The sequence below is a fragment of the Eriocheir sinensis genome, chromosome 46 (genome assembly GCF_024679095.1).
Source record: "Eriocheir sinensis breed Jianghai 21 chromosome 46, ASM2467909v1, whole genome shotgun sequence".
NCBI classification, from domain to species: Eukaryota; Metazoa; Arthropoda; class Malacostraca; order Decapoda; family Varunidae; genus Eriocheir; species Eriocheir sinensis.
The window spans coordinates 30601-45000 of record NC_066554.1 but is presented as its reverse complement, the minus strand read 5'-3'; the positions used below and the strand labels follow the sequence as shown (position 1 = coordinate 45000).

Below are 14400 nucleotides of genomic sequence, written 5' to 3'. Positions count from 1 at the left end.
TCCCCCCCCCCCATTACTTATGGGTCCAAATTGTCCTGAGAGTTGCCAAGACTCTAGATTTATAACGTTGCCACCGCATGTGCCTCTGCCAAGTGTGGGGGCAAGAGGCACAAACTCTGCCACGAAAATCACCGAAAAACAGTATACAGTGCGATGTTAACAAATGTTGCACCACGCCCATTCCTTTGTTTGATTTTTTTTAATGGCCGCTAGCTCGTGATAATGTAATTTCGCTCTAATATGATAGTTTCGCAGTATTATTAGATGGTAATAGAGTACGCATATGTAGGAATTGAAAAAAAATATCGATTTCTTCGTATTGTAGACCTCAGTGCCCCCGATAATCAATATCGTTCTGCATTTATGCAAAATAATCGCTTCAAAATTAGTGAAACTTGGCAAAGGGCAAATTCCAAAACATATGATGCATCAGTCTGATTAGGCTCTGACTGTTAGTCAGAATCCTCTACACTCGTGTCCTCTGCAGAGTTTATAATTTGTTTCATTGTAGACATTTCAATATAGGCAACCTTTTTGCTGGGTTTGTCCTTAATCTTTTGTAAGATATTAGCCTGCCATTTAGATTTATAGCTTTTGGAGAAAATCAACACGTCCATGTACTACTAAAACTATTTGCTTGAACTTTCTTGTGTTGGAATGGTTGGCAGGCCGTAGAGAATATGACTTTTCTTCTCGCACTTGTAAACGAGATCAGCTCTCCCAGAGTGAGCTGTTCTAACACCAGAATTGTTTTCATCTCTAGGCAGCAACAATGAGGCCCAGACCTTCTTGTCCCGTGGCGGCCAGGTAATCATCAGGATGAGGGGTCTACCCTACGACTGCACTCCTAAGCAAGTGGTAAGTGGCATAGTGCAACTGTCTTCTATAGCTCTCGCTCCAGCTCCTGACTGCTGTGTGGCGGTGCGGCATTGGCTGGCGCTGGACCTTGATCCCCTTCCCAATAATAATAATCATCCAGCAAATCTTATCTCATGCCCCCGGACTCTCTTGACATGGTGAATGCTCCCTCATAAATAATGCATTATAACTCTTGGCAAATCTTTGCCTTCTAAACTACTCTCCTTCGGATTCTATCCCTTTCTCTGTAATTTTATCTCCAGTTTCCTTTCTGGCTGATCTATCTCTGCTGTGGTAGACGGTCACTGTTCTTCCCCTAAACCTATTAACAGTGATGTCCCACCGGGCTCTGTTTTATCCCCCACTCTTTTTGTCATTTATTAATGGTCTTCTTTCCAACACAAACTCTTATCCACTCATATGCTAATGACTTTACTCAGCACTACTCAACATCTTTTGCCAGAAGACCCTCCCTCCAGGAATTGCATGATTCTAAGCTGGGCGCTGCAAAATGCTTAACCTCAGACCTTGCTATCATTTCTGAATGGGGCAGAAGGAACTTGGTGTCCTTCAATGCCTCAAAAACTCAATTTCTCCATCTGTTAACTCGACACAATCTTCCAAACACCTATCCTCTATTCTTCGACAACACATAGCTGTCTCCTACTTCTACAATAAACATTCTCGGTCTGTCCTTAACTCAGAATCTTAACTGGAAACTTCATATTTCCTTTTTTGTTAAATCAGCTTCCTCAAGGTTGGGCTTTCTGTATTGTCTCCGCCGGTTCTTCTCCCCCGCACATATGCTTCCCGTATACATGGGCCTTGTCTCCCCTTGTAAGGAGAAGCATCTCATGGGTAGGGTGGGGGGGCTCCACACACACGGTACTGCTAGACAGAGTGGAATCAAAAGCTCTTCGTCTCTTCAGTTCCCCTTTTCTTACAAGCAGTCTTTCACCTCTTAAATTCCGCTGCAGTGTTTCATCTTTTTATCCGCTATTGATATTTTCATTCTGACTGCTCTTCTGAACTTGGTAACTGCATGCTTCCCCCCTCTCGCGGCCCCGTTGCACATGACTGTGCTTATCCCTATTCTGTCCAAATCCCTTCATACCAAACCGCTCATACGCGCTTTCATTACTTTCTCCATCTCATCCTGACACACCACATGCACCTCTTATATAACTCATTTCCACTGCACGTATTCTCGATTGCTGTGCTGCATTCCATGTCCACGTCTCTGATGCATATGACAGAGTTGGCAGGATAATACTGTTTCTTGTTCCCCTCTTTACCTCCATGCTCCCACTTCTTCCTTTCATAACTCTCTCCAATGTACCTACTACCTGTCTGCCCTTCACTGTTCTTTCCTTCACCTCATCTTCCATACTTCCATGCTTACATAAAACTGTTCCTAAATATTTAAACTCAGTCACCTCCTCCATTCTCTCCTCCCCTAAACATATCCTTCACTTTGTTGTACCCTCTACTGTAACTTTGTACGGCTTTGCAAAATTAATGACCTGCTCCCTTCCCATCTCAAATACCATAACCTTACTCCTTCCAGCATTTACCCTCAGCTTTCTCCTCTTATACGCCCTGTCAAACTCATCCACTATCCTCTGCAGCGTCCCTCGTTCTCTCCCACCAATACTGTATCATCTGCAAACAGGCCCGCCACCAATGACTCCTCCGTATCTCTCACTTTCAACCTTGGACCTAGTTCCTCCACTCTGGCTTTCATTTCTTTCATACAACCGTCAATGTACACGTTAAAAGAGTCGTGGTGTCATCACACACCCCTGTCTCACACCGGGACACACCCACACCAACACCAAAACTCTCACCCAACTCACCATTCACGCGTACAGAGGCACTCGCATCCTTATAGAAGGATCGGATTCCCTCCAGCAAACACCCTCCCACACCATATATCCTTAGAACATCCCATAACCCCTTCCTGTCAACCCCATGAAAGCAGCAAACAGCTTCCTATCCTTTTCTAGGTATTTTTCAATAAATATTTTCAGTGCAAATATTTGGTCTACACAACCCCTCCCTTTCCTAAAAAACCCTTGTTCATCTCCTACACTTTTCTCAGTTATTTCCTTCACCCTCTCATTTAAAACCCTTCCATATACTTTTCCTGCCACACTGAGCTGACGAGTGAGGTAACAGTCCGAGCCTAAACACAAAAAACGTAACATGCTCCACGCTAAATAACCACCTTAAAAACTAGTAACACCCCTGTAACTATTACAATCACCTCTGCTTCATTTCCCTTTGTACAGCGGCACACCAATAGCCTTTCTCCAATCCTCTGCCACCTCACCCTGCTCCCATGCTAGGTTACATATCCATAATATCTGGCATCTAGCCCAAAAAATATATACCCAACCATTTTACTTCATCATCTCTCCCACTTCCGTTTCATTAATCCTGACCGCACTACAGCTTTCACATGTCTATAAAGCTAAACTTTTAGCTTAAACTTGGGCTTTAAAGTCCACTCTGGATGACTTTATTATACCTGATGTTAAATTTCTTAAGTATGATATTTTCTATGCTCTCCCTAGCCTAAAACCTCAGAAGAATTATGGACCTGAGGGAATACCTCCTATCACACTTAAAATCTATGTTTCTTTGCTGATAATCGGCCTGGTCAAACTTAGTTTCTGCCTTTCAAGATTACCTTTTTTTACTAACAGCTGGAAATGGGCAATCATACAACCTGTACCAAAGACGGGTAACCACTTTGTCTGTAACCTACTGTTTTATAGTTTTGCTGTCTTGTGTTTTTTTAAGCTCATAAAATAATCCTTACTTAACAAGAAAATTCTTACTTTGACCTACTCTCTGATCACTGGTACGTATTCTGGAAGGGGGCGTTCTACTGGTGATCTTGCATTTCTATGTCATTCCTGGTCATTCCTTTTTAGCCGTTTTGGTGAAACTGTTGACGTGTCCTCGGTCATCTCGAAAGCTTTTGACAGTGTGGCACAAACCAATGATCTTTAAATTACACTACTACGAATCCTATCCCATACTTCCTATTCCTTCCTTCCTATCCCAGAGGTGGTGAGTGAGTGAAGCGACGCGCCCCCGGGGATATAGTTCAGCAGTAACACATGGTTTTCCTACTTTGCTGTTTTTTACTTTGCGAATCTTCTAGTTTGCGAGGTCCACGATAATTTTTTTTTTTTTTTATTATTATTATTTTTTTATTTTTTTATTTTTTTATTTTTTTTTATTTATTATTTATTATTATTTTTTTTTTTTTGGCGAAAATGCCGTCAGGAGATGGTGGACAAGGTGTTGCTGTTGTAAAAAGGCCAAACTAAAATCGAAGACCTAAGCTGATAATGACTTACATGAGGATTAACACAAGGGTGAGAAGAGGAAAAGTTGAATTAGATGCTGCAGCAGCGAAAGGAGGAAGAGGGGCAGGAGGAAGTGGAGTAGGCTTAAAGATTATTGCACACACACACACACACACACACACACACACACAGTGTAGATAGAGGCGTTGCATCTAAGATGGTGTGTGTGTATTTACCTATTTGTAGTCTACCGGGCCCGAGCTAAGCTCTAATAGTCCCACCTCCATATCTACATTTATCCAGCCTTTCCTTCATTTGTTGGATACTGTTCGCCTCCACCACCTCGTCCCGCAAGCTGTTCCATGTGTTAACACTTCTGTATAATATTCATTATTGATTGACCATGGCCTTACTTTTAATGTAGAAGGATATATATATATATATATATATATATATATATATATATATATATATATATATATATATATATATATATATACAGCCTTCTATGTAGAGCGTCTCAGATGTGATCAAAACTCACTACGAGAAAACAGAAGGAAGTATTGGGGCAGGAAGGAGAAATAATAATAATTGTTAGAGGTATATTAACCAGTAAATGGAGAAAATGCAACATACAGGTCTAACACCAATTACTGAGAGGGGTTGGTTACATGTTTTTAGGAAGAGAATTGGTTTTGGAGTGGTGGAGATGGCTTGATCACCAGAGATGATAAAAGACTTCCAAGAGCTTTCATTTGCCACCAATCACGCCTTCCTAGCTTCAGTAGTTTTTGCTCGAGCTCGACCAGAAGTCGCGACGAAAATTCGCCGAATCTGACTCGTTTCACGCGCCGCGACGAAAAAACTTCCTGACGCCACAGAAATTAATGTATTTGCATAAAAAAAATCATATATGAACACTGCAATATGTTGACTATCTTGTATTAAAGCCATTTTAAGATATCTATATAAAAAGTTACTATTTTTATATAATTAATAATAATCATTTCATTATATAAATCAACCTATAATAAGCCTTATTATACATGTTATTTCTATTTTTTTTAGTATTCAACCATATTTCTTCCCATTTATGAATAATACATTAATATATATATATATATATATATATATATATATATATATATATATATATATATATAGATATAGATATAGATATTTGGTATCAAAAGTAAGCAAATTAAATGTATTATTCATAAATGGGAAGAAATATGGTTGAATACTAAAAAAAAAAATAACATGTATCATAAGGTGCTTAATATAGGTTGATTTATATAGTGAAATGATTATATAAAAATAGTAACTTTTTAATATAGATATCTTAAAATGGTTTTAATACAAGATAGTCAACATATTGAAGTGTTCATATATGATTTTTTATGCATATATATTATTTTTTTGTGGCGTCAGGAAGGTTTTTCGTCGCGCCGCGTGAAATGAGTCAGATTCGGCGAATTTTCGTCGCGATTTCTGGTCAAGCTCGAGCAAAAACTACTGAAGCTCGGAAGGCGTGTTTGGTGGCAAATGAAAGATCTGTTAATACAGATTAATAGTCAGAAAAAAAATTGGAAAGCACTAAATAAATATAAAAAAGTTATAACCAAAAAACTAGGACGTGTCCGTTAAATCGAGGGCCGAGTGTACCTATCCCCCATTCTTCGACTACACTCAGCTGTCACCTTCTACACTAAGCATCCTCGGTCTATCCTTAACTCAAAATCTCAACTGGAAACTTCACATCTACTCGCTTACTAAATCAGCTTCCTCGAGGTTGGGCATTCTGTATGATCTCCGCCAGTTCTTTTCCCCCGCACAGATGCTTTTCATATACAGGGGCCTTGTCCACCCTCGTATGGAATATGCATCTCATGTGTGGGGGGGCTCCACTCACACAGCTCTCATGGACAGAGTAGAGTCAAAGGCTCTTCACCTCATCAACTCCCCTTCTCATACTGACAGTCTTCTACCTCTTAAATTCCACAGCCATGTTGCATCTTTTTTCTATCTTCTATCGATATTTTCATGCTGACTGCTCTTCTGAACTTGCTAACTGCATGCCTCCTCCCCTCTCGCAGCCCCACTGCATTCGACTTTCTACTCTAGCTCATCCTTATACTGTCCAAACCCCTTATGTAAGAGTTAACCAGCATCTTCACCCTTTCATCCCTTACACTGTTAAACTCTGAAACAGCCTTCCTTCGTCTGTATTTCCTCCTGCCTATGACTTGACCTCTTTCAAGAGGAGTGTATCAAGAGATTAGTGGTTAGCGGACTTTCTTTTCTACACTTTCTTTTTATTACCCTATAGTTGCTTCCTTTGAAAAAAAAAAAGTTATCAATATTGATTATTTTTTGTGAGTATACCAAGATGTGCTATATTTTTTTTTGCAAAGTATTTTTCATTTTCTTTCACCAATAGAGTTTTCTGTAACATAGAAATATTTTGTGGCTTATCAGCATATCTTGGTATTAGTTAACAGTGCTGTGCAGTAACTCCATTTCAAAATTAGGGATATCAATATGTCTTTTTGTGAAATCATCCACTTACTAGGCATGATAAGTTGAATACATGTTGCTTAGTTGTGGTATCATGAATGAAGATGTGTTGTGAATTTCTCAGGAGCTGCTGAGTATTAATAGAAAGCCCTCGTCCTCATAAACGATGCAATTTAACTCGCATGTTGTTTTAATATCCTACGTTTTAAGCTGCAAAATGAAAGTGCTATTATTACTTTTTACCACTACAATCCTTAGATAATCATTACATATATTTTTAATACATATACTATGCAAATACACATATTACCTATGTGAAAAAAAATATATATTTGAAATAATTCTGGAGTAACCGAGTGAAATCTGCAATAAAATCTTTAAATCTAAGGAAATTTTCCTCAAAATCTAAAGTAATTCCGAAATTCAATTCTCGAGGTATCGGTCTACCATTCCAGTCGATTGAAGTTCGAGTCCTGCTCAAGCCGAAAGATGCTTATGTTGATAAGGAGGGAGTTTGGTTGAGAGGTCCAAGAAAATAAAGAGCATGTCCTGTATCATACCGTATTTTATTATATCATTACATTAACTTTTATATTTCGAGGTTTTCTTCTGCGTTATTGCAGTTTCTCTGATGAGATAATGATAAACTGCTGTTTCCATAGATCGGTTAAATGAGCTCCAAAGCGTTCTCCGGAGAGTCCTGGCTGTGTCACGAGTCTAGCATGTGATCATGATCATAAGTAAATTTTACACACACACACACACACACACACACACACACACACACACACACACACACGAAAATGGTCGTAACAACATGAAAAAGGCCATGATAGAAACTCGGCCTTAGATTAGGGCTTGAGTTGCGTTGCCCTCTTGACGACAGACACTCTATCGATGACCTTAACTGATAGCGATAAGAGACCAAGATGGTGATTTCTAGCTCCTCTTTTTTTTATCCTTCAGTATTGTCATTTACTAAGATTATTCTCGTCCCTTTCCTCTCGTATAACGTTTAACCATCTTCGTTTCTCTTTTTTGTATTTTTTTTCCCTGAAACACATCCCTTATCCATATCCATGTGTAATGGACCGTATTGGCTATACAGGCAGCGCCACATGTGGCCACTCAACTCCAAGCTGTCCTTTTAATAGAGTTCAAGTTATAGACTAGAGTGCGTCTGAGGCTGTCTCAGGGATACACGGCCATGATGCCGCCGTCGCCCCAAGCCGATGATTGCACACATTTCACTCCTACCCGATTTCAGTTTTTCTCCATGTCAAAGAGTAGAGTCAGGAAATCGGGTAGGAGTAAAGCGTGAGCAGTCGTTGGCTGCACCAAGGCCTTATATCCTGAAGGCAGCCTTAGACGCACTAGTACATAATTTGAGTTCTATGGAAAGTACTGCTTTGACAGTTTACCGAGTGGCCACGTGTGGCGCTGCCTGTTATAGCCAATACGGTCCATTGAGAACCCACCCGATTACTAGAATGGGAAAGATGATTTATTTTCTTCAATTTTCTTTGATTATTATATCGATGCTAATTTGTATCTATTTTTTCTGTGTGTGTTTCACAGGTTGAATTCTTTGAATCTGGCGAAAATGGATGCCAAATTCTCGACAATGAGGATGGCGTTCTATTTGTGAGAAAACCTGACGGACGAGCAACGGGAGACGCCTTTGTCCTTTTCGGGTCGGAGGATGATAGCACCAAGGCCCTCGCAAAGCACCGGGAGATAATAGGCTCACGCTACATTGAGCTATTCCGCTCCACTACGGCAGAGGTGCAGCAGGTAAGAGACCCTATACTACCTTAATTCACATATGTAACGTTACGCATTTAATGTGATAGAGATGGACAATGTGATCCGGGATTAGATAATGTAATGCAACCTCACGGCATTTAGTTTTTTTTGCGACAATACTTTCTAATGAAATTTTTTACTTAACATTTTGGTACGATACACTGATATTTCCGTATTCGGCGTTTTCGCAATCTGGCATTACCTCAGAGTGGTAACATGCCTCTGTATAGTGAATAGTGCCAGGTAGCACAGCTAGAAAGACACTTTCCCAGGATCCACTAATCGGTGGTTACAGCCTCTTTTTTTCTAGCAGTACAGATTTTCATAATCTTATCTTTATGGAGCGTTACAGACTCATTCAAGTGACAATTTGTAGACCATGCCCACTCCTACATCATTACAAAGCTTTGTAACTCAAAGATTTCATTTAATGGACTCCATGTAAGTGGTCATGAACAACTTTCATATTCCACAACTTTCTTTGCTTTGAAACGACCTTCTCTAGATATTACACCTAAATAACAGGCTCGATTTCAAATAGCTAGTTTTCTAGCACTTCATGGTATAGAAAATTATAAACTCGTAAGAAAACTGTGAATGTCCATTACATTACCGTTTTATGTTAGTTGTATGAGTGCATTACTTTTTTCTTAGTTATAAAAGTTGTAACTTTTCAGCCAACAATTAATGTTGTAGATGCTTTGTTTTTATCATTAACGGAACTTTTAATCTTTATTTATCGGAGAACATTGCGGGTATCACTTGAATGTTCTCCAAAATCTCGTTTTATGAACTGGAAAATCTAATCGAATAACATCCAGGACTCAAGTTGGAGTCCCGGGATATTCTGATATATCATTAATTATAATTATATTTCCACGCTTACCCTGGTGCAATAGCAAAGGTAAGTCAAGATGACAAGAGTTACCACTTCGCTCTGCATGACATTTTCTCCTGCAGGTCACAAACTATAAATATTTTTATCCATTCATCATCTACCAAAGGCACAAGCTATCATCTACAGATTGTAAACAGTAATTATGTACCCTACCTGTCTATCCAAAGTATTCCTGTTCGACTAGATAACCCATTTACACACTGTGACCAATTAATGTAGCGCCCTTCCAGGCGCTAGGCTAGTAAGCCTACCTCACACTAGTATTCCTCAGCCCACCAACGTATACCTTCTTTCCTCATACTTTTACTCCTGTAGCTCGTGCACATTGTGCTCATACTCCCACAGTTACACATCAGCCGATCCAAGCACCAACTGGGACATCGGCACTCAACATAGCACTCGCCGATTACGATGATCCTTGCTTTTCCACACACCTAACTCACTCTTCCACACAATAACTCGCCCACTACGATTCGTACTCAGCTTTCCGATCTTTAACCAGACTCATTTCTTTATCCAATGTGACTAGACATGCAATATTATAAAATAATTACCCCCTAATCCATTTATCTTAAGTAGTCTTCTAGTCTCCATCAGAGGTATTGTTATGAGAAGTGTTTTTTTTCTGATATATTGGTGTTTTCTTCCACTTTACATGAATTGCTACACGTCTGCTTATCCTTCTGGATTCGTGGCGCTCAGGCCGCCATGATGAGACAGATTCGTGTGGAGGACGGGGAAGGAGGGCGTCGCTGCGGGCGAGGTGACGGGGTGCGTAGCGCAGACATACGTGGGGCTGGTGGTGGTGGTGGTGGTTAGGGTAACAGGATGGTGGTGGTGGACAGGGTAACAGGGTTATGGTGGTGGAAGCAAAACTTTTGATGGTGGTGGTGGTGATAAATAGGGTAGAAGAGTGGTGGTGGGTGTGATGATTTAGCCGATGGTGGTGGTATTGTATGCTCTGGTGTGGAGTGTTTTTGTGTATGGAGAGAAAACAGCAAGTTCTTGAACTTTTTTGGTGGTGGTGGTGGTAGCTAGTAGTTGGGAGTCGTGGCCAGGACCGACCTGTCTAGCTGACGCATAGCTTCCCTCAGCACTAATCTCATTCGTACTGACGTGATCCCCCCCCCCCCCTTTCTCTCTCTCTCTCTCTCTCTCTCTCTCTCTCTCTCTCTCTCTCTCTCTCTCTCTCTCTCTCTCTCTCTCTCTCTTCAATTACCCTCCCTCCCTTCTCTCCCCTAAACCATCGAACAGAACCGTTCATTTTCCAAGATAACATTTTATCTTCTCTTGTGAAGTTAGCTTTATGGTCAGTGATAGATCAAATACAACGGTGGACGAAACATTTAGTTCGGTTATTGGTCTAAGTTTGGAAGTAAGATAGATTAGGTAAGGATATACATGTGTAGTACACCCACATATCTAACTTAACCTAATATAACGTAGCCATTTAACCTACCCTAATCTCACAAACCAAGACCAAGATCCCGACCAAGCGATTTGCCCACTGTAGTATAATATAATCTAGTACTGACCTTAGCTTCATGTAGCCCGTTCCTTCGCATGCCATCGGCTGGTCAGTATATCGTCTATTTATTCTCCTTCCTTCCTCGTTGGATCCAGGGTGACTGCATCCGGTGTTGTGTTCCAGGCTGCCCCCATGTTCCTAGCTATCCCCCGTTTGTTTACAAACAAAAGGCGGATCACAATGAACACGGATCCGTGTACGCAGCTGGTCACGTGACATGGATGTCCACCCAGTGTTTTCAAGCACTGGAGGACATATTGTTTATTATTTCTTAGGAAGAACATTCATGAATCCAGTACAGCGCTCTGTTTTGTAATAAGAGAAGTAATGCATGGCCTGGGGGGGTTCCCATGTTTATGAAATGTACCCTAAGTACTACTCTGTTGTGTTTTATAGCAGACGCCTTGAATTATCAGAAAAATCAGGGTAAACTTTCTGAAACCTGGCAGCAAGTGAGAAATTTAGGCTCAATTTCACTATATCGGGTGAAAATTTTGACCCGGAAATTCGGGGTAATCGAACGTTAAATGCCCATATCTCCCTGAAAATTGAACTTAGAGAGATCATTTACCACTCAAAATGTTCATTTTAATGAGCTCTTTCCAATGCTATATATAATTTTTACCTTCATAGTAATATTAGATCATAAATTACCTAAATCTTACCAGAAATAGAGAAAACATAATAATTTACTTTCCTAAGGAAAATCAGAATCATACAATATCAAAGAAAACAGTTTATATTGACAATAATTGTATCATTTCTGACAATAATTGTATCATTTCTGTTTATTAATTTATTGAGACTCCCCTATCCTGGTCTGGTAAGCCGATCACTGATGATGGCATGTGAAGCTGGTCGCTGATTGGATAGCGGCATGAGGCAGGCTGCCTCTCGCCTAGCCAAGAACGCTGGACTTGCCACACTGAAAGTTTTACTTGTATACTCAGTAGTTGATTTATTTCGCATAGTACTTATTTGTTACTTTCACCACTGAACAGTAGAATGATAGTGGATTAGGTTCATTATGAAAGGCATTTGCATTTGACTAAAAACACTAGGCTCCAGGTGCAAAACGGACTATAGTAAATATCCAATAAGAACCTATTTTCTCAATATCTCTTCAATATTATCCATATATTGTTTGAGATTATCAATCAAACAAAACTAAACAGTTTTATGGAGGTCTGTCTGTCTTACCACAATGATCCCTATCCTTAAGAAAACGTAGCGTGTCTTGCGCGTGTTGTCAGTTTGGTGTAGAACCTTCCACTACTTTGTTTATCTTCCTGACTGATGTCATATTGTATAAAGTAGTGGTAAGTACTATTGTTACACACTGTTACTTTAGAAAAGAGTTGGCGTTGTTGCTGTCAAAGCGATCGCCACCTTGTTTACATTTGCGGAGAAGTTTGCAGTTTAATTCAAGTACCATTGCTGCACTAAAACTTCACTAGCCAGTGACCCAAAGCTGAACCTTGACCTTATAAGACGCATGGGGATTTTCAGGGACATTTTTTTGGAAAAAAGAGTGCGTCTTATAAGCCGTCAACTACGGTAATTGATATAATATAATTCACGACTACCATAAGCAATGTTTGTGGTAGCCCTCAAAATACAGCTAGTTTCCCAAAAAAAACTTGTTTTATCTCTGCACAGCGTAGCAGCCCTCAAGTAAATGTTTGACCAATGGTTCTAATACTGTCACTATGAAGAGCATTTGGAAACTCTAGTAAACTGACCTTGTATGAAGATAGTACGTACTAGCTTTTCTCAACAACTACAGGGAATCGAACCCGTGTCATCTAAGACACGAGGCATACTTTCTTGCATCAAGGCAAAGAGTAGCCTATATACCCTTGGCTTGAGACTGCCCAGAATTTACTTCACCGCCATTACCACCTCTTTGACCAATGATTCCTACTGCTGATTACACTCATGAAAGAAATATGCAATGAAGCAAGGAAATTTAGTTTGTAAAGTCAAAGGAAGGTTTAAGATTTTTGTCAATACGATAGAGAGTGGAGGAGATAAAAGTGACAAGGAGGAATTTAGTATTCTGAGACTTCACTTCAACTCTTTTGACATGTTTTCTGTTGGTTATGTTTGGGGTACAATACCTTTATATGTGAGATGTGTTTCCAGGGATGACTTAGACCTCATCTTTTCATAAAGTCTTTTGAAAATAAATTCAGTGAACAACAACAAAAAAAAAGTCACAGAAGTGTAGTTTTAATATATGAAATCAAAACACTGATAGCCAAACCAACTTAAGTGGCTAATTTATTTTGTAGTATCTAGTGAAAAACAAGGCTGTCGAGGAAACAAAACCCTAGACAAAGAAGGTTTTTGCAGCTAACTGTGATACAATAAAGCAGCTTCAAGATTTGTGGAATTTGCATAAACTTTATCCCTCCATTCTTCCCCATCTTGTGAAGGCTGGCATGAATGGGCATCTATCTAGAAGTCTTATATGATCATACTGAAAAGTGATGGTGCAAGATGTAGCCTAATGGGGCTCGCTTCCCATAATTAAACATGATGTCTCGGTTTCACAAAATACATGAGAAATTGATCTACTCCAGGAAGGGAAAAATATAATATCTAGTGCCGGGAACTGAACCCATAACCAACCAGATGGGAACCAAAGACACTTAATTCATCAGCTAAAGAGGAGAGTAGAAATTTTAATGAGCGTTCCATATTGGACTTTCTCCTCAAATCCAGATCAATTTCTGTGTATTTACAGTAAACCCTTTGGTATCCGGGTTAATAGAGCCACGGGGGCACACGGATATGGAAAAAACCCCAGATATGGTGTAAGTTAAGTCTACGGACCCGAAAACCCAGCTTTCGATATCAAATCCATAAAGGCCATAAATGCAACGACAGAGTACTGCATAGGTGCTTCTGTGTTCTGTCTATACTAATATGGTACGCCCCATGGCTTTGTAGCAGTCAGACTGCACCAGGGAGTGAAATGCGCGCGATTGACGTGCTCCGGGCTCAGAGAAAAGGGTTCGAGCAGCGGCGTCACGGTTAGCACTCGCGGCAATCTCTCCCTGGCTTATCGCAGTCCTGCTGCACCTTGGGGATCTGTTACTTGGGATTCGGCAATTAGGCGCGACAGCCTCAGCCGCTAACCCATTGCTGGGGTGCCTATATCCCTGTGTTCACAGGCAGCAGCTATAATGTTCCCCTGCCTGGCCAATCACAGCAGCGGGGCCTGCACCCAACCCAGCAAAGCCCAGGTATTTGTGGCAGTTTAACCGCCCGGATTCATCAATCTTACCAGCCACGCCTCCGGTATCTCTCACATTTACCGGAGCGCTACCAGAGCTGCGGCATCTTTCAAACACGGGATTCATCAACGGTACGGTAACGCTCCGGTAACTCGCACCCTAGCAACGATTGGTTGGGCTGGATAGCCAATCACATGCGACCTTTGATGCTGTATTTCAGCTTTCACGTGT

The 14400-nt window shown here is 40.5% G+C and overlaps 1 protein-coding gene across 12 annotated transcripts in view; it reads left to right on the top strand.

Annotated features, from left to right (window-relative positions):
* LOC126980954 (RNA-binding protein fusilli-like) overlaps window positions 1-14400 on the top strand; it is a 111279-nt gene that overhangs the window by 68661 nt on the left and 28218 nt on the right. For 6 of the 12 annotated variants that reach the window (XM_050831414.1, XM_050831410.1, XM_050831421.1 and 3 more), the window contains 3 exons: window positions 746-858; window positions 8274-8489; window positions 10102-10170. In XM_050831414.1, the coding sequence (XP_050687371.1) occupies window positions 746-858; window positions 8274-8489; window positions 10102-10170 (398 nt within the window). The remainder of the gene's footprint in view (window positions 1-745; window positions 859-8273; window positions 8490-10101; window positions 10171-14400) is intronic. The other 6 variants (XM_050831411.1, XM_050831417.1, XM_050831415.1 and 3 more) reach the window with 3 other exon arrangements.